At 43.9% G+C, this 18981-nt stretch overlaps 1 protein-coding gene and 1 pseudogene across 2 annotated transcripts; one reads left to right on the top strand and one right to left on the bottom strand.

Annotated features, from left to right (window-relative positions):
- The first annotated feature begins 1051 nt into the window (after positions 1-1051).
- On the top strand, positions 1052-9450 carry LOC306784974 (cytochrome b-c1 complex subunit Rieske, mitochondrial-like; annotated as a pseudogene). The gene is made up of 2 exons: positions 1052-1128; positions 8758-9450. The product of its transcript is annotated as a cytochrome b-c1 complex subunit Rieske, mitochondrial-like (transcript).
- Positions 9451-16934: 7484 nt separating this feature from the next.
- On the bottom strand, positions 16935-18576 carry kcnj11 (potassium inwardly rectifying channel subfamily J member 11). The gene has a single exon (XM_079277087.1). The coding sequence runs from the start codon at positions 18390-18392 to the stop codon at positions 17235-17237; it is 1158 nt and encodes a 385-aa protein (XP_079133213.1). The 5' UTR covers positions 18393-18576; the 3' UTR covers positions 16935-17234.
- Positions 18577-18981: the final 405 nt, after the last annotated feature.

Raw genomic sequence — 18981 nt, forward strand, 5'->3', positions numbered from 1 at the left:
ATTTATGTGTTTGTGAAAATGATGCAAAAGGGAAGAAACACGAGCGTGTTGTGTGCAGCTTCATAAAAAGAGGACTTGACTGAATCCTCCCATAGTTTACTCCGGCTTACCCGAGGTAGAGCTAAACGGGACCATGTTTTTTCATCATTTTGATGATGATGTTGTCACCAAACTATTTTATACAGGAAAATACAACAAGTGATTGATATTACTATGACGCTCAAGATCTCTAAATGTATCTCCTCTTTCAAGTTTTTAACGAGACACTCCTAGCTCCACTAAAACAGAAACTGTTACCACATAAGACTTAACACCGACTTTTGAAATTCTTACCCGTTTCTGTTTGCTACAACTTATAAGAAGTATGAGAGGAAGAAAAAATATGAAAATTGAATAAGATGCAAACACCATTCCAACTTTTATATCTTCATGTATATCAAAACTGCCTCCATACTAAGACTTCATGTTGGTTTTAGGACCCTCTCAGGTCGAAGCCCTTTTTCCTCTTTTTGGTCCCCGTAATGCCCGATCATGTTCTCTACATCAGGACAAACTCCTGAACATATTCATCCTGAAGGGATGTCGCATGAATGAATAAATAGTTGTATCACCATGAATGCAAAAAAACCAAAATGTAAATTGAATCTCAGATAATAATTTAAATCACAATCAACACAACAGTGAACAAGGGTTTAAACATTGTCCATTCTTGGTGATAACGGGGAAAGACAAACTAGCCAAACAGTTTTCAGTTTCTAGCTTAATTGTTATAAAATCAGAGACAATCAGAGCAAACGTTCAACTTGAAATGAATGCAACTTAAAATGCTGACTTGATTTAGACTTTTATTCACCAGATCTTCGTTGTCCAGTCTTCTTTGTTGGTTCTCAGAGAAAAGGCACAAGGTGTTTGGGGAGGAGCGGAAAACTGAATGGAGACGAGGACATCAAGGTCATCTACCGTCTGGACACAATCAACAGTCACGTTGATTTCGATTTTTAATAAAATTATTTTATATTTGAATGATTGTGTCTGTAAAAAAAATTTTTGCATGGAAATGCTGGAGGAGCAGCTTGAGAGCAACAAGGAGGCTTTTTGGAAGCAGCTGATCCACCTACGAGACGAGATGTAAGAGGAGCAGAGGATGCTACAAACTCAGGGAAAGGGAACGTCAATACTGCAAAAGCTGTCCTGATTTGATTATTGTGTTTATTAAGTATGACATAAAAGAGTCCTAGAAAATGTCAGAATATATGATAGTATAGTCTGTTGTATACCATACGATGTTATTAATGATATAGTAAAGTATACCATAATAATGTCATTGAGCTATCACAGCATAATTTGACATAAAATATAAACAATAGTATAGTATGCCATAAAAGAGTCATACAAATATTACAGTATAGTATGCCGTTATATAGTATTTCAATATAGTAGGTCAATGTATAATTTGCCAAGTCAGAGTATAGTATTTAATAAAGACATGTTAAGTATAATCGGCTATAAAAATGTCAAAACATGTAGTATATTATGCCAAAAAAAAATACATCACAAGAAAGTTTTTAACTAGTATGCCTTTACCTGTCATAAACAACTTCTAGTGTAGTATGTTATAAAGTCAAAATGTAGAACTGCTAAATAAAAGCTTAATCTAGTCCGTCAAAAAAGAATGATTATAATTAACATAAATATGAGAGGCCAAGCAGAGTGAGGCTCCCACCTCTTGTAAAAGAGGTCGCAAATGGTGAAAGCAGGCCTCCACCAAAGCCTCTGCCCTCTAGAAGAACCATCCAGGAGAGACCCAAGGGGAGAGACCCATCACCTGAGAGGCCAAACAGATTGAGGTTTTCCACCTCTTGTAAAAGAGGTGGCAAAAAACGAGACTCAATCAGTGTGCCCTCTTTTAACAAAAGTCAGCATTATTAGACACACCAGAGTTCAGATTACATGCACAGACCCATCACCTGAGAGGCCAAACAGATTGAGGTTTGCACCTCTTGTAAATGAGGGCACAAATAACCTGACGTGCCCTCAATCAGTGTGCCCTCAAATAAGTGTGAGAATTATGAGATACACCAGAGTCCAGACAACATCCTCACCTCATCAGTAGTCACATCATCTGGGTTCTATTTCATCCTTACTGACCGCCGGAGGCAGTGCTTCACACTGGATATCTTCCGTCTCGCGCATGCGCAGGTCGAATATTTATATCAACAAAGTCACGTGTGACCTCGGATGACCCCCGTCGTCTATAAGTTCCGGTGTCATCCTGAGTTCAGTCCTTTTTCATCTTCTCGCTACGCAGGTTAGCTACCATGGTAGCATAAACAAGGATGTGTCTACGATCAAGACATATTAGAGCTCGTCGCTGTAGCCTTGTGACCACCGGTCGGAGTTGCGGTTCTCTCGCCCTCCAAAGGCTGCGACGAGCTGTCCCTCTTCGGAGGGAACGGTGTGTTCGCCGTTCGGACATCGAGCCCCGGACTGGTGGACGCCCCTATCATCGGTCGTCACCAGTCTGATAAGGGCCACCTAAGTCGTGATGACAGCAATCGGTAAGATCGATTAACATTGTTTTCTATAACCGTTGGCAGAGCGCTTCCGCTCTAGTTAATCTAGTTATACCTATACAACCCTACCTACGTCCCCCCGGCAGGGGGGCCAGGAGATGTCTCCGGGCCGGCTGTCGGGGTTCTTTCTCCCAGCAGCAGATTTCCAAGGGAGAGTGGTTCCCGTCTATCGACGCCTATTCCCATGTTCCCATGGTGCATCACCACAGGCAGTTTCTACATTTCGCCTTTTAAGGCCGCCACTTTCAGTCCTGGGTGCTGCCATTTGGACTCTCCCATCTCACCATGGGTGTTCTCAAGGTGTGTTACTGCTGTCCTTTCCCCCTGCAATCACAGGGCGTGAACATACTGCCGTACTTAGACGACTGGCTGACCTAGGCGTCATCCCGGCTTCAGGCGCCACAGGACACTGCTCGCCTTCTCACACGTGGCCCGGTGGGCCTCAAGGTGAACATGGAGAGGAGCTACCTGAGCCCTTCTCAGAGCATAACCTTCATTAGTGTGGCCCTATGAGGGCCTGTCAGTCGCCCCAGCATGTGGCCAACAACCCCCACAACCTCTCCCCCTTCCGAGGGGGCAGACGGTTGCCCTACATCCTTTTCTCCGACTATTGGGTAAACTGACAGCTGCCTCAACTGTCGTTCCCTTGGGTTTGCAGATGGCTGAACAGCCTTCACTTGGATGCCAAGTGGCACAGATACAGGGCAATAATATTATCGAAGCAGTGCCTATTCACTATCCCCATGGAGGGAGTGCATATCTGGCGAAGTGTCCCAGGAACCGAGCCCCAGGGGCTCGGTTCCATTCCACCAGGAGATTGTCACAACAGATACCTGCCTCTCAAGGCGGGGTGCAGTGTGACAGAACAGGACAGCCTCGGGGCAGTTGTCTGCTGAAAGACCGCAGGTCGAGGTTCTAGAGCTAGCGCTCAAGCACTTCCTTCCATATTTGAAGGGAGAGCATGTGCTTGTCCGGTTGGACAACACCTCTGCTGTGATTTCCCATAAACTATCAATGGGGCACCAGATCTGCAGAAGTTGCTACGGGGATCACCGTGCCCTTCTGACTTGGGAGGCCCCTCGCCTGACCAGCCTGTGGGCAATGTACCCACCAGGAGAACGAAACCAGGTTGTGGTTTTCCTGTTCCGTCACAAGCCTCCACCGTGAGAGTGGCGGCTGCATCCAGACGTGTCGACCCGCTGCCCCCACTGGGTCTCCCTGACGGAGAGGACCAGCCCTCTGGGTCAAGATGCCCTGGCTCACACGTGGCTAGAGGATCTTCTTTATGCCTTTCCACCATTCCCTTTGATTTTGCTACAAGCTTGTCAGAGTTCTTCCCCGACAGGAGGGATCTCCTGTCGCAATTGGAAGGTCGGATTTGGCATTCCAATCCCTGCCGCCTTCAACTATGGGTCACGGGAGGGCCCGACCGGATGCTGAGTGGCTGCATAGAACCAGTCTGACTGACTATTCTGAATGCCAGTGCGCGGTCTACCTGCCTGCAGTACAAAAACAGGTGGAAGCTGTTCTCCGACTGGTGTGCGGCTCAGAACAAGGTCCCAGTACAACGCCCTGTGCCTGCTGTACTGAGTTTCTACAGTCCCTCCTAGATAAGGGCCGGTCTCCCCTGCATGGGACCTACCCTTGGTACTGGACACCTTATGCTGGTCTCCTTTTGAACCCCTGGCACAGGCAGAGCTGAGATGGCTATCGGCAAAACGGTTTTCTCCTTGCCGTCAATTCAGCTCAATGTGGGGGTGAGCTGCATGCCCTGTCAGTGGAAAAATCGTGTCTGAGGTGGAACTCAGATGGCTTGGGTGTCACTTTGTGGCCTAATACAGTGTTTCTCCCAAGGGTGTTGATACGTTCACATATAAACCGGCCTATCCAGCTGGCAAAGTTGACATCAATTGTTGATATAAATGTTGATGTTGATATAAATATTCGACCTGCGCATGCGCGAGACGGAAGATATCCAGTGTGAAGCACTGCCTCTGGCGGTCATCCAGGATTCATAGAACCGTAGTTACATTCGTAACTTTTGTTTTATGTCCTGAGTGAGTCAGACAGACAGTTTTATGGCCTGAGTGAATTCGACAGACAGTTTTATGTCCTGAGTGAGTCAGACAGACAGACAGTTGTATGTCCTGAGTGAATCTGTGAGGATTTATGTCTAACTCTGCTGTATTTCCCTCAGTAGTGTCCTCCTACGAGTCCCGCCCACTGCCATGCCACTCTCAGCAGGCACAGCTGTGCCTCATCTCCTGTGATCGTCTCCAGCTGACATAAATACTCCTGTCACTCTCATCCCAGTTGTCAGTCCGTCCGTTTACCAACCTGGTTTTTTCACTCTGTGAGATTCCTTTACTAACAATCCGTTTTTGTGTTCAACTTACCTGCTGTCCAGTGTCGAGCCTCGGGTTTTCACCTGCACGAAGAAGCCTTCCAGTTCGTTCATCGGAGATCAACTGTGAAGGCTTGGCTATCCTGTGTCGAGCCCCGGGTTTCACACAGTTGATCCAGCCTGCCTGCAAGCCACTTTCCGGCTAGGAGCGGAGCACGAGGACGCGCCTCCGTGTTTGACGTGACTGTTTACCTGTCTGCTTCGTCTGCCGCTCAGAGGATTTAGCCACTTTCCGGCTTGGATCCGCGCGTAGAGACGCCTCCTCTTGACTGGCTATTTCCTGTCTTTTCCTCTGCCTGAGAGAAATAAAGAATCTTGGGTTTTTGAAATATAACTCTGCTGTCCTGAGTCTGCATTTGTGTCCATGAACACACCACATCATAACGGAATCAGACAGACAGTTTTATGTCCTGAGTGGGTGACGGCCTCTGGCTTTAAGCAGAGCCTGCTGTGGGCGTTCCCTTGTTGTCAGGGTCAAGACCTCACGACACATGAACAGTTTCTTCCCGTCGGCAGTCGGGCTCATTAACAGAGCCCGGGACCCCCACTGACTGTCATCCCCAGGACAATTGCCTACTGGTCACTCCCCTGCACATCCCTTCTATGACACTCGACACTTTCACACTACACTTACATCTCACTTGTTTATAGTCCTGTTATCTGTTTGTTTGTGCACTTTATTTTATATTTTACTTTTATATTCCACTTTATTTTACATTTTACTTTTATATTTTTCTGTAAATTTTAATGTTTCTACTTTGCACTTTTGATTGTTGTTAAATGTTATGCACCTCCCGTCATGTCAAATTCCTTGTATGTTCAACATACCATGGCAATAAACTGATCCGATTCTGATTCTCTGTGCTGTCTTGCACCTGCAACTTCCTGATGTTAAACTCAGACAAAACTGAAGTTATTCTATAGGCCCAGAACACCTCTGAAATCAGTTATCCAGTGGTGGGCCGTCAGGGCCTGCAAGGCCTTCTCTGCTGGCCTAAACAGAATCACAAAGCTATATCTATTAAAAAAATAAATAAAACTTAACAGCCAGCAGAGGCTGATGGGTAGTGAATCACATCACGTGATGCAGCTCAGCCAAACAAAATGCATTCTGACTGAGTGAGCTGCACCATGATAGAGTGCTGAGCCGAGGAAAGACATTGTAGAGCAGTACGTTCAACGTTCAAGTTGTGAAAGTATAATCCTATGATAATCTCTTTGGGTCGTGGCGTGTCATTAAGGAATGACAGTGGATCCCACAGCCAGACCAGCTGAGAGTGTTATATTTTCCTGAATGTAGGCTTTTGCATTTTCTAAATGCTCGAGCATTATTCAAACGACTGGTACCGAACGGTTTAATACGAAGACGGTTTAATACGAAGACGTACATAGTTACAGCATTAAAAATGAATAATAGCTGTGGCGCCACAATGTGGTTATAAGGTGGTATTTCAGCTGCAGGACAACAGTGAAGGCCCAGGTATAAAATGCACGGCCCGCCACTGATAGTGTCATATTGCTTTTTGGAGAATTATGATGATAAGTTCATAGTAGATGCAAAAGTATACTTATGTACAATACATTATGTTGAACATTGTTGCTCCTGGATGGATCACAGCCAACCCAATTATTGTCAACACAGCTCCATGTCCTTGGTCATGGTGGCCACAGCACTTAAAAGAATAAACTTCATAATTCTCAAAATTCTGACCCTTTGCTTTTTTATTAACAGCATTTACTTGTACTTTTACTTTCAATACTTACGTACATTTAATATCAGAAAATTACTTTTGATACTTAAGTACAATAAATATCAGATACTTTAAGACTTTTACTCAAGTAGTATTCTAATAGGTGACTTTTACTTTTACTGGAGTAATTTTCCAGAAAGGTATCTTTACTTTTACTCAAGTATGGCTTTTGGGTACTTTATACACCACTGCCTGCAGGCAACAAAACAGACAGGTAAAAGCCTGCAGGGACTCTGCTGCCAAGGACTTGGTGCCTTCTGCTGGTAAGGCCGACTTGTGGCAATATAACGTTGGATGTAACGGGCGGAGTTTGCGGTGGTACTGATGTGACGATGCAACGTAATATACTGACTTCATACTGATTGATTAACATGTTCATTTTAACAGCGTGTACATTTTATGCTTCTCTATTTTATTGCCGTTCATGTCTCCAGACTAACGCTAGTACTAATAACTTGCTCTGACCAGCTGTAAATAGCTGTGTTGTAACTGACATCTGTAAGGCAAGGCAAGTTTATTTGTACAGAAAATTTCAAGAACACGGTAATTCAAAGTGCTTCACATAAAACCATTAAAAGCATCAAAACATAAGGCAAAAGAAAAGGAGATTTAAAAACAAGAACATTCATTGCATTAAAACATTAAAAAACTGTGTAAGAAATAAAATACAGTAGTAAAATGCAGAAATGCAGGAAATTGATTAATATATGAATTGAATGTGTTTCAATTAAAGGCAGCAGCAAACAGAAAAGTCTTCAATCTTGATTTAAATGAGCTGAGGGTCTCAGCAGACCTGCAGCTTTCTGGGACTTTGTTCCAGATATGTGGAGCAGAAAAACTGAACGCTGCTTCTCCATGTTTAGTTCTGACTCTGGGAACAGAAAGTAGACCGGTCCCAGACGACCTGAGGGGTCGGGATGGTTCATAAGGTAGCATCAGATCAGAGATGTATTTTGGCCCTAAACCATTCAGTGCTTTGTAAACCAACAGCAGGATTTTAAAGTCAATTCTTTGTTGGACAGGAAGCCAGTGCAAAGACCTCAGAACTGGAGTGATGTGATCCACCCTCCTGGTCTTAGTGAGGACTCGAGCTGCAGCGTTCTGAATCAGCTGCAGCTTTCTGACGGACTTTTTACAGAGACCTGTAAACACACCGTTACAGTAGTCCAGTCTGCTGAAGATAAATGCGTGGACAAGTTTTTCCAAATCCTGTTGAGACATAAGTCCTCTTATCCTTGATATATTCTTCAGGTGATAGTAGGCTGATATAATTGTCTTGATATGGCTGTTCAGGTTGAGATCTGAATCCATAACTACACCTAGATTTCTGGCTTGGTTTGTGGGTTTTAACATCAGTGACTGAAGCTGAGCGGTGATTTTCAATTGTTCGTCCTTGGTACCAAAAACAATTACTTCTGTTTTATCTTTGTTTAATTGAAGAAAATTCTGGCACATCCAGTTGTTGATTTGTTCAATGCAGTTACCCAGCCCTTGTATGGGATTATAGTCCCCTGGTGACATAGTTATGTAGATTTGTGTGTCGTCTGCATAATTATGATAACACACTTTGTTGTTTTGTCTTTGTTGCTGTAACCTGACAGAAGGTCAACTATGGTTAAAAAGTCTTAAGTATATCAATATAGACCAAGGAGATTTAACAGCTCAGAAACACGAACGTTACTTTACACCAGTTACAGCGATGACATCGATCTTGACATGTGACCCTGTACTGTACTTGTGTTGAGCTTTCACACGCCAATACAGGTGAGAGGTCTTCTTGTGTTACATAATACGTATATTACTGGTTATTGATATTGATATTCATATATAACGAGTAATGTTTGGGATACAACATATGAATCAGTATACATTTAATCCCAAATGTTTCTTTATAAATGTCCTTATCATTCAAATCATGATCAATTCATCGAGTCATTATTATATCTACTAGTAATTGAGCCTAAAGTAGGAGGACACTGACAGGGAAGCATTACTTTAAATGTTTTTTGTAAGATACCAAATATTTTAGTTTGCCCATTAACTGCTCATGCCTTTTAAAAACTATATCTTGTGTTTCTTCTCCAGCTCCTGGGGGGATCCGCCTTGCCCACACAGATATCAAGATTCCTGACTTTACAGACAACCGTCGCCCCGAGGTTACGGACCCCAACAAGTCCTCCCAGGAGAGCAGCGAGGCGAGAAGGTCCTTCTCTTACCTCGTCACTGGAGCGACCGCTGTGGTTGGTGTGTATGCCGCCAAGACGGTGGTCACCCAGTTTGTCTCCTCAATGAGCGCATCAGCAGATGTCCTGGCCTTATCGCAGATTGAGATCAAGCTCGCTGACATCCCTGAAGGCAAAAACATGACCTTCAAGTGGAGCGGAAAGCCCGTTTGTCCGTCACCGCACAGAGAAGGAAATCGCAGCAGAGGAGGGTGTGAATCTGGCGGAGCTCCGTGACCCCGAGCATGACAAGGACAGTGATTAACCCCCGCTGGGTCATCGTCCTCGGTGTGTGCACCCATCTTGGTTGTGTGCCCATCGCCAACGCCGGAGACTTCGGAGGCTACTACTGTCCGTGCCATGGCTCCCACTACGATGCTTCAGGAAGGATAAGAAAGGGACCTGCTCCTCTAAACCTGGAGGTTCCCTTCTATGAGTTCACTGAGGACGTAGTCATAGTGGGATACATACTGGAGCTCTGTGTCAGTTCCTCCCTGTAACATGTATTTTTTAGATGGCTCCGTGTGAGAGTGACATAAAATAAAACTATGATTGAGCTATTGACTTTTCCCTCGTAACAAAGTGAGTTGTTTTTATTTGATTGATCTGCATCACTTAGCTTGATGTCTTTTGATTCGCAGACATTTTATTTGTTTTAATCTCTATCGATTTTTCATTCCGCACTATTTTTTAGCATTTAGTATTTTCCAAACAGCATTATGTAACAATGTATGAGGGCCGGGTGTGATCAGGTCCAACCCCTTTGCTGCCGCACCAATCCTGATATATTGTGTTGGAGCTGTGTGATGAAGTCAAAGGTGGGGCCTGTTTCATGGTTACCTAAAGTTGAGCTGGTAAAAGTGCTCATACACATGAACAAGAGGCCTGGGGAGCACAATGATGAGGATAAGATGACGGTACGATCAAGAAAAGCCACCGGCAATCTAAAAAAGTATCGACAAGTTGTGAACACATTCAGGAATGTGTCGGCCTGTTAATCAACTGGAAGGAACTATAGATCGAGATCAGGATGTTGTTGGTTTGTGACTCCAAAGAATGTGTAGATTGCTTTTTATAAGGACCTTTTTATGAGTTTGTGTCAGGCAAGATGACAATTGTATACCAGTAATGGCAGCAGCAAAGAGTGAAAACTGCCAAGTAAGATAAAGAACTATTGAGTCACACTCCAGTCACTGATGGATTTAATCCTGAGGAACAAAGTGTGCTATGTACAACTATGAACCAGTGAAATACAAACCTTTTTCTTTTTATTGATGAAATCATTTAAATACAATATACTGTGCACAGATGCAGGTAAAACCATTGTCTTAAACTTACATTACCATCAAATCAATCATCAATATAATCATCAAAACTATTTCAAACTGTACAGTTGGCGCTCATTCAGTGAATAACTTTTTGAATTGAAATCAGTGGAGTTGAACCGCGGTTAATCATGTGTAACTTCAGAGGTGACTCGTGCTGAAAGCTTTTATCACAAACGGAAACTTTACTGCAACCAGAACAGCTAAAGGGGATCGTTTCCTGTGTGGGTTTTCATGTGGACCTTTAGATATCTGTTGCGCACAAATCTATTACAGCAAACTGATCAGCTGAAAGGTTTTTCTCCTGTGTGGGTTCTCATGTGTCTCTGTAAATGTGAACGCTGGTTAAAATATGTCTTACAGACTGAGCAGCTGAAAGGTTTTTCTCCTGTGTGGGTTCTCATGTGTTTCTGTAAATTTGAATGCTGGTTAAAAGATTTCTTACAGACTGAGCAGCTGAAAGGTTTTTCTCCTGTGTGGGTTCTCATGTGTGTCTGTAAAGTTGAACGAATGTTAAAAGATTTCTTACAGACTGAGCAGCTGAAAGGTTTTTCTCCTGTGTGGGTTCTCATGTGTGTCTGTAAAGTTGAATGCCGGTTAAATGATTTCTTACAGACTGAGCAGCTGAAAGGTTTTTCTCCTGTGTGGGTTATCATGTGGCTCTGTAAATGTGAATGCCGGTTAAATGATTTCTTACAGACTGAGCAGCTGAAAGGTTTTTCTCCTGTGTGGGTTATCATGTGTATCTTCAGATGTTGTCTCCTGCCAAATGTTCTCTCACATTCAGAGCATCTAAAACGTTTCTCACCAGCGCTACATCTTGAATCACTGACACGGACTTCATCAGGTTTCACATAGTTTAAACCTGACTGAGGTTCTCTGGTCTTCTTGCATTCACCACCCTCATCAGTGTCAGAAGAGTCTCCAGTCTTCTCATCAGTATCTGGTTCTGGATATCGATCTGGATCCAAGTTCCTGTCTGGTTCTGGTCCTCCACAGTCCTCTCCATCAGCGTCTGTTCCCATCTGTTCAGTTTGTCTTTGATGAAGCTGTGAGGACTGAGCTTCCTCTTCTTCATCTTCACTCTTCACAGGAGTGAATGAGAACTTGACATCAGCCTCCTCCAGACCTTGAAGCTGCTCTCCTTCCTGACTGATGCAGAGTTCCTCCTGTTCTTCTTTAATGTGTGAGGGCACTGGGTCCTCCTGTTCTTCTTTAATGTGTGAGGGCTCTGGGTCCTCCTGTTCTTCTTTAATGTGTGAGGGCACTGGGTCCTCCTGTTCTTCTTTAATGTGTGAGGGCTCTGGGTCCTCCTGTTCTTCTTTAATGTGTGAGGGCTCTGGGTCCTCCTGTTCTTCTTTAATGTGTGAGGGCTCTGGGTCCTCCTGTTCTTCTTTAATGTGTGAGGGCTCTGGGTCCTCCTGTTCTTCTTTAATGTGTGAGGGCTCTGGGTCCTCCTGTTCTTCTTTAATGTGTGAGGGCTCTGGGTCCTCCTGTTCTTCTTTAATATGTGAGGGCTCTGGGTCCTCCTGGTCCAGACTGGAGCTCCACTCCTGCTGCTCAGAGGGAACCTCTTCTTTAACCACCAACAGCTGCTGGACGTCTGCAGGAAAAAAGTAAACACACACAGAGGCGTTACAAAGACATTTTAGAATTGAGCAAATAGTCTCCTGGACATACACTTCCAGAGTATCAACAGAACCAGATAATACAAGAATGTAATCAACTTATGTCAGTCTGCCCCAGGGCAGCTGTGGCTACAGACGTAGCTTACCACCACCGGTATGACTGGGCGAATGGTGTGCATGGAACCTTGTAAAGCGTCTTTGAGTACTTAGAAAAGCGCTATATAAAATAAAGAATTATTATTATTATTATTATTATTATTATTATTATTATTATTATTATATGTGCACATGAACATATGAACCATTTTAAGCTGCCAAATCCATGTGGTGTTATCAAAGAGAACACACTTGTACTTTAAGTTGAAATATTTCCTGTCATCTAGAACCTGAGAGAACAAATGAATTTACAATTAATATGCATTCAATCCAGTTCAATTATTGAAATCATGAAGGTTCAGGCTCCTTAACGCTCTCTCATTACTTCAGGGCCTGCCAGAACAGAGTCTGGCAGTGTGATGAGAGCACGTGAGCCCTTGTTGCTGTACGTCATCTCATTGGAGCAGAGGCTGCAGTTAGCATACCCTGCCTTATCAATGTATTTAAAATACTGTGACAGCAGGAAGCTGTACTGCTCTCTCTTCACGTCTGTTTAGACCTCCACCTTTATCCAGGCCCAGCTCCACTCACATCTCAGCCCTGCGTCAAGCTGCGCTACACACAACATCCTCTTCCTGAAGCTCTTTGACCTCATCATCTCATCAGTATCTGGGCCTCATGTTTCAAGTTATTATCACCACGCAATCGCCTCATTCTACTTTGAGTTAAAAAAAAAAGTGCATTAAATTTAATGTTAATGAGTGACCGCGTGGACTGAACCAGAACACGGAGGGGGCTTCATGTTTCGTCACGTTACGCTTTTTCCTCCTAAATCTTGATAATGATGAGCGTTATCCGTTGACAAAGTTCCGCATGCAGTGGACGTTAACGTAACACAGCAAGTCTGAACGGTAACGGAACTTCAACGGAGGGAAATGAAGACTGTGTAGACATCTTAACGCTGATTGGCCAAGACGCGACACGTCGCATCAAATATGTTTTATTGCGAAGATCACGACATCACATTTTCTCCTCGTCTCACTCCAATCTGAGAAACGCTGGCTGGCCAGTAGACAAAAATAAAAAATAAAAACTGATATATTTTGATTCAAAACGGCTTATTTCACAGAAAAGCGACACGTTTGCAGGTATTAAATCAGGAGAAGACGAAAACGACGAATTGCAACAGAGTCTCACTCCAAACTACATTAGAAGTTATCAGCCGGAGCATGAACAGTGTTTGAGAACTGAGAAGAAATAAAGTGAACTCACGTGCTCTTTGTATCCGGACTTCCGGGTTGAGAACAGCGTCCAGAAGTTCCCGTTGTCGCTTATTCTCCTCTTTTGAACGAGCGAGTTCCTCCTCGTACTCTGCGATCGTTCTTTCAAACAGACCAAATATCTCTTCATCAACCGCAGTTCGTCGCTGGTTGAGTAAAGATCTCAGCATTTCTAGTTTAGACATTTTCACTAAAACACAGAAAGCTTTCCTCCAGACGAACTCCGTTAAAAACACCGTTTAGTAAACGGCGTTTACTCTCATTAAGCTCTGACTAGCGCTGTGTTGGTCACTTCCGTCCCCGTCCGTCTGTTTCCAGGTAGCATGCTAAGCTAACTTCAATAGCTTTATAGGCTGCCAGGAGATGAGTCCTCTTCTTCTTCCTCTCCTCTTTCTTCTTCTTCTTCCGTCTCCTTCTTCTTCTTCTTCTTCTTCTTCTTCTTCCAGTTAAATGGCGGACTACAAACCAATGTTTAAGGCGCCACCTACTGGACCGGAGTGTGTAACATCATGACTTTATGACAGTTATCATTTAAACACAATGTTATTTATAAATAAAATGAGAAATAAACTTCATATAGAAGTTATGTTCTGGATTTTGAATCCGTTCCATTCATATATTAAATAAAGCCCTTTTAAACTGAACTTGTTTGTCCCCTGTCTCTAACAGTCCTTTGATGCTCCACTCCCTTCCTGTATCTACCACTCTGTTCTTCAGTCTCTCTTTCCACCCTGAACTTCTTCCACTCTATCAGCACATGTTCAACAGTTTCTTTATAGTTGCATATCTCACATTTATCCCACTCTGTCTTTTTCATGATGTGTATAACGTGTCATTGAGTCCTGTATGTCCGAACCTTAATCTGAAAGTAACATCTTCTTTTCTACTTTTACTTCCATCACATCTCACTCTGACTGATGTCTGAATTTTGTTGTAATTTCTACCCTTCTTGTCATTATTGAAAATTTCCTGCCAAGATGTCCCATCCAAAGCTTTTACCAGAGAATGTCGAGTACTCCCAACCATTGCACAGGACAGTCGATGCTATATTTCCGTTAAGCCCACCCTGAATACTAATCCAGTGTGATAGTGTTAACTCAGTTCTCCTCACATGTAATGGCAGTTCCCTGGATTTCACCAGCAATGCATTAGTGGGTGTGGTTTTGACTCGGGAGATGAGTCAGAGGAGAACCATCCAGAAAAAAAGGTGAACAGATAAAAGTCCATTCAGACAGGTTCTACGAGGAACATCCGGTTCCGCTGCAACTTGGTGGGTAACAAAAGCCCTTAAACTAATAAAATAGTGTATCATTACTCCATCTTCAGTTACCTTCCATCTGGTCCATATGGAACAGTTGTGGGTCATGGAACGAGACTACTCAAGTGATTGTTTTCCAACATTTATTTATTGAAGACAAAATATCACCAATGAAATGCCTTCTGATCGTTTTCTGCCCCTCTGCTCCCTCAGCAACGTGTGATTTAATTCATTTTCTTCAAATACACACTGACCAATCAGAGCTCGGTACATGGACCGTTAATGAATATTACATAATCACACAGTTTAAACACAAATGCAAAAAAAAGACAGCTGGCAATAAATCTCAGACTGCATGTGTGAAATAGTAAATTAACAGATTTATGACATCACTGCTTCATTTAGAGCAGGATAGATCTGACTATAAGTACATGTGTGTATTATGGTGAATGAATGTGTTGCAGATGTGTTTTCATGGCGTGTCAGACAATATTTTAGCCTTGTTCTTTCAGCTGTAGCTGTTAGGATCTCTGTCTGACCTAGTGTGTGCTCCTCCTTTACATCAAAGTAAAACATGAACGTGAATACACGTGTTATTATAGTCAGATATATCGCGTTATAGATGAAGCAGTGATATTATAAATGGGTTAATTTACAGAATGACACAGTTAGTGATTTCTTGCCAGCTGTCCTTCCTGCATTTGTCAGTTTAAACTGCGTTACTTTCAGCCTGAATTGTGTTCATGTTCTTGATGTTGGTCTCAGAGTGCACCAAACTGAAGCATTTAACTTTAAAATGTACAACATTTTCTTCCAGGTGAGCGTGTCCCCGGCCCCCTCTACAAAACCAACACTAACTAGAAAATAAAAACTCAATTAGTCTACCGGATCAAGCTAAAGACAGTACCAAATCTGAGCGTGGGCTCAATGAGCGATGCTCTCATATTGAAAGAACACGCTCTTGGATAAAGATAGGATGAAAGCTCCATCGTTCCTCCTCTGTGTGATGTTTCATGTGGTGTGTCAAATATATTTCATACATTTTGTATAAAACCGTTATCACAAACAGAACCACTATGTCTCTTATATGATTAACAGTGCCATTGATGAATACATAATTCCTTCATCTGATGAGTGTACTTCCCATAATAAATGAATCCAGGTATACAGCTGTTTTCACAATAACCGTATAACCTGAAACCAAGACCGTGATGGCGTCTGTGCAAATTTACAATATGTGATTTCACATTTGATAAAGAGTCTCTCCAGCATCACAGTTCACATTATTTTCGAAAGACTCCATCCTTCTGAGCATGTGCGCCCCTGAGTCAGAGTATCCCAGTTCTCAGACACTCATCCACGTGCACCTGCGCCTGGAGCTCCTATGACATTTTGTATCCGTTTTTAGACATATATACACTGAGGAATTTTAAAAGAAACTCATTGTTACGTGCCGTGTTCTGCCTGTGCTTTCCCTCTGCTTAGCCTCAGTGTCCTCTCGGGTGCCGCCCAGTTCCTGGATCGAACGTGGCTGGGCGCAATCACTGATCAGTGCTACGGTGAATAAAAGGAGAGGAACTCCAGACAACCCCTTGGGAAATGCATCGTGCTGGAGCTGCGTGTGTGTTGCTGTGGATCAGTGGATCACCCCGGATGATCATTGTGTTCCATAAAGTCGCTTTCTGGTTATCAGAGAGTTGTTTTCTTTTTCTGCCTTGTGAGCAGCTAGCTATTCTTTACAAATAAATATTCCTTTGTCAAACAAACCCTTTTCAGGATACTCACTCTCTCTTTCCCCGGGAAAAATAACATCGTTACTCCCCGCATCCCTATAGATGCCAAACGGGGAATGTAATGTATAGTATGTTATAAAAACAATGATAAAAATGTCATCGTATAGTGTAAAGACAAGTTTACACTATACAAAGAAAAGTTGATCTAAAGGAGAATTAATATTTGACAGCAATACAGACTGCCTGGGAGCCTTACTGCATTATATTCTATCCAATCTTATATTTTGATGTTTACATGAATGCAGACTCTTCATAACACATCAATTTGTTCATGAAAATTCACCAGGAAATTATGTTTGACCCTCAAACTTGTTTAGTTGACATAACAATGTCACAAACCAGTCATAGCATGGTCTAGTCTATTCATCTGAAAGACATTGTTCTCAATTCTTAAATAACCAATTTGCAGTCATCCTTATCAAAAATTTCTGGATCAATACTAGATTTTTACAAACTCACAAATATTGATGTTGACCTCAAACCTCCAGTATTGGTCCGGCCATGCTTGTGAGATCCCTAACTTTATGGAAGGACAATGCTAAATCATTGAGGTGTCCCTTTAGAATCATATCATTTCGTCTCTCCAGCCACAAAACACTTTACATGAAATATTCTCCTTTATTGCTTACATGCATATGCACTCTTGATAATAATAATAAGATCAAACACATCCAAACTGTACTTTGTGTTCATTGTCAGTGAATTCTGTGACAATGAGTGAAAAGCTTCTTGATGTGCGCACATCTGACTGCATCTGATGTGAATGATTGATTCGAGGTATTCCATAACACACATACATTAATTATAAAATAAACATCACGTTGTCATTTAACTATCCTCCATTTTAAATAATCAATCCGAAGATAAAATGCTGGCAGTTATAGTTTACATGAACCGGTCCTAGTTACATCTCCTTCCTGGACCTGCGGACCACCGAGCCCCGCCGTCTTCTCACAGTCGCCCGCAAGGTGACGCCCTCGTTTTGTTTAAACCGAGAGATGCCACCTGCCTCATCCATTTTCTTGGCGCTGCAGCACGGCGTCGGGACCTTCGTAGTGTTACCGAACTTGGAGTAGTCCACCGCGTACATGCCGTCCTCCGCGGAGACTGTGGGCACGAAGCGCTGCCCCCACAGGATCTCCTCCGACACGTAGGAGGTCCTGGCCTGGGTGGTGATGCCCGTGGTCTCCACCACCCCCTCCAGCACCACGATCATCTCGATGTCCTCGTGCTGCAGGTCAAAAGCGGACAGCTCATACAGAGGGCTGTCCTTGTCGATCACATGACAGATGATGAGGGGGGACACCAGGAAGACGCCGTTGGTGCCCACCGGGTTATCAATGTGGATGTCGATCTGGTCCAGAGGCACCACCTCGCCCTCGTTGGTGGTGCTTCTCCTGACCACCTGCAACCGCACGGTGGCGCTGATGATCATGCTTTTCCTCAGATCCCCGATGCGGATCATGAAGCACAGCTTGTTGTTTCGGACGGAGATGACTGCGTGCTTGCTGAAAATGAGCGTCTCTGCGCGCCGATTGGCCTGCGCAGTTTTCATGAAGATGCAGCCGAGCATGATGGCGTTGATGACCAGACCGACTATGTTCTGCACAATCAGGAAGATGATTGCGGAGACGCACTCCTCCGTGATCATCCGGGCCCCGAAGCCGATGGTCACCTGGACCTCTATTGAGAAGAGGAACGCGGAGGCGAAGGAGTGAATGCCCGTTACGCACGGGACAAAGTCGTCTCCTCTCTCGTCCATGTCGCCGTGCGCAAACGCAATGAGCCACCAGATCATCCCGAAAAGGAGCCAGCTGCACAGGTAGGACATGGTGAAGATGATGATTGTGTGGAGCCATTTTAAATCCACGAGAGTGGTGAAGACGTCCAGCAAGAATCGACCCTGTTCTCGGATGTTGGTGTGCGCTACATTGCAGGTGCCGTTCTTGGCGACGAACCGTGCTTTCCCCGGTTTGGCCTTAAACAATTTTGGCTGCAGGACACCTTCAGCCAGACGTGTCGGCAAGTAATCCTCAGGAATGAGTCCTTTCCTGGACAACATAGCGCTCCCATGCTATGGACCCGCAGCCTTTTGGCTTTGTGTGATTCGTCTCTGCCCTGCTAAAGATGAATTATTTTCCTCTTCCCCGGTGTCTTTTCTTACAGCTCCTCAGCTTTCGAGCACAGTCGAGTCTTGCTGTCCGTTTTCTGGAGGTATGTGCGCTCCTCACGTTGCCTCCAGATCAGGCGCTCCACAACCGCGGAGTCCCAGGGGGAGTTCCTCATCCAGCTCCGCAGCTGTCGCTGTCACTCACACCACCCACATACAGGGCATGCGCCACAGCGCTGCGTTCCATTGAGGATCGACCCAGTGTGCGTGCACTCGCCGTGGAAATTCAGCGAGATGTCAAATGTTGATGCTGGAGCATAATGGGCCTCTATGAGTTTTATCATCCCTTTGATCAGAAGGCAGGCTTTAGTGGCGCATTCGGCTCTGTGCTGACTCCGCAACTTCACAATAGCATGGTAACGTCACAATAATTTGCGTGAGATAAGGTAGGCCTACTCCGTCCCTCCACCATCTCTGTTGTGCCCTTCCTTTGATTTTCAACGAGAATGCTGGAGTGGGCCCATTTAGCTTAATTAAAGGC

The sequence above is a fragment of the Melanostigma gelatinosum genome, assembly GCF_949748355.1.
Source record: "Melanostigma gelatinosum genome assembly, chromosome: 1".
NCBI lineage: Eukaryota > Metazoa > Chordata > Actinopteri > Perciformes > Zoarcidae > Melanostigma > Melanostigma gelatinosum.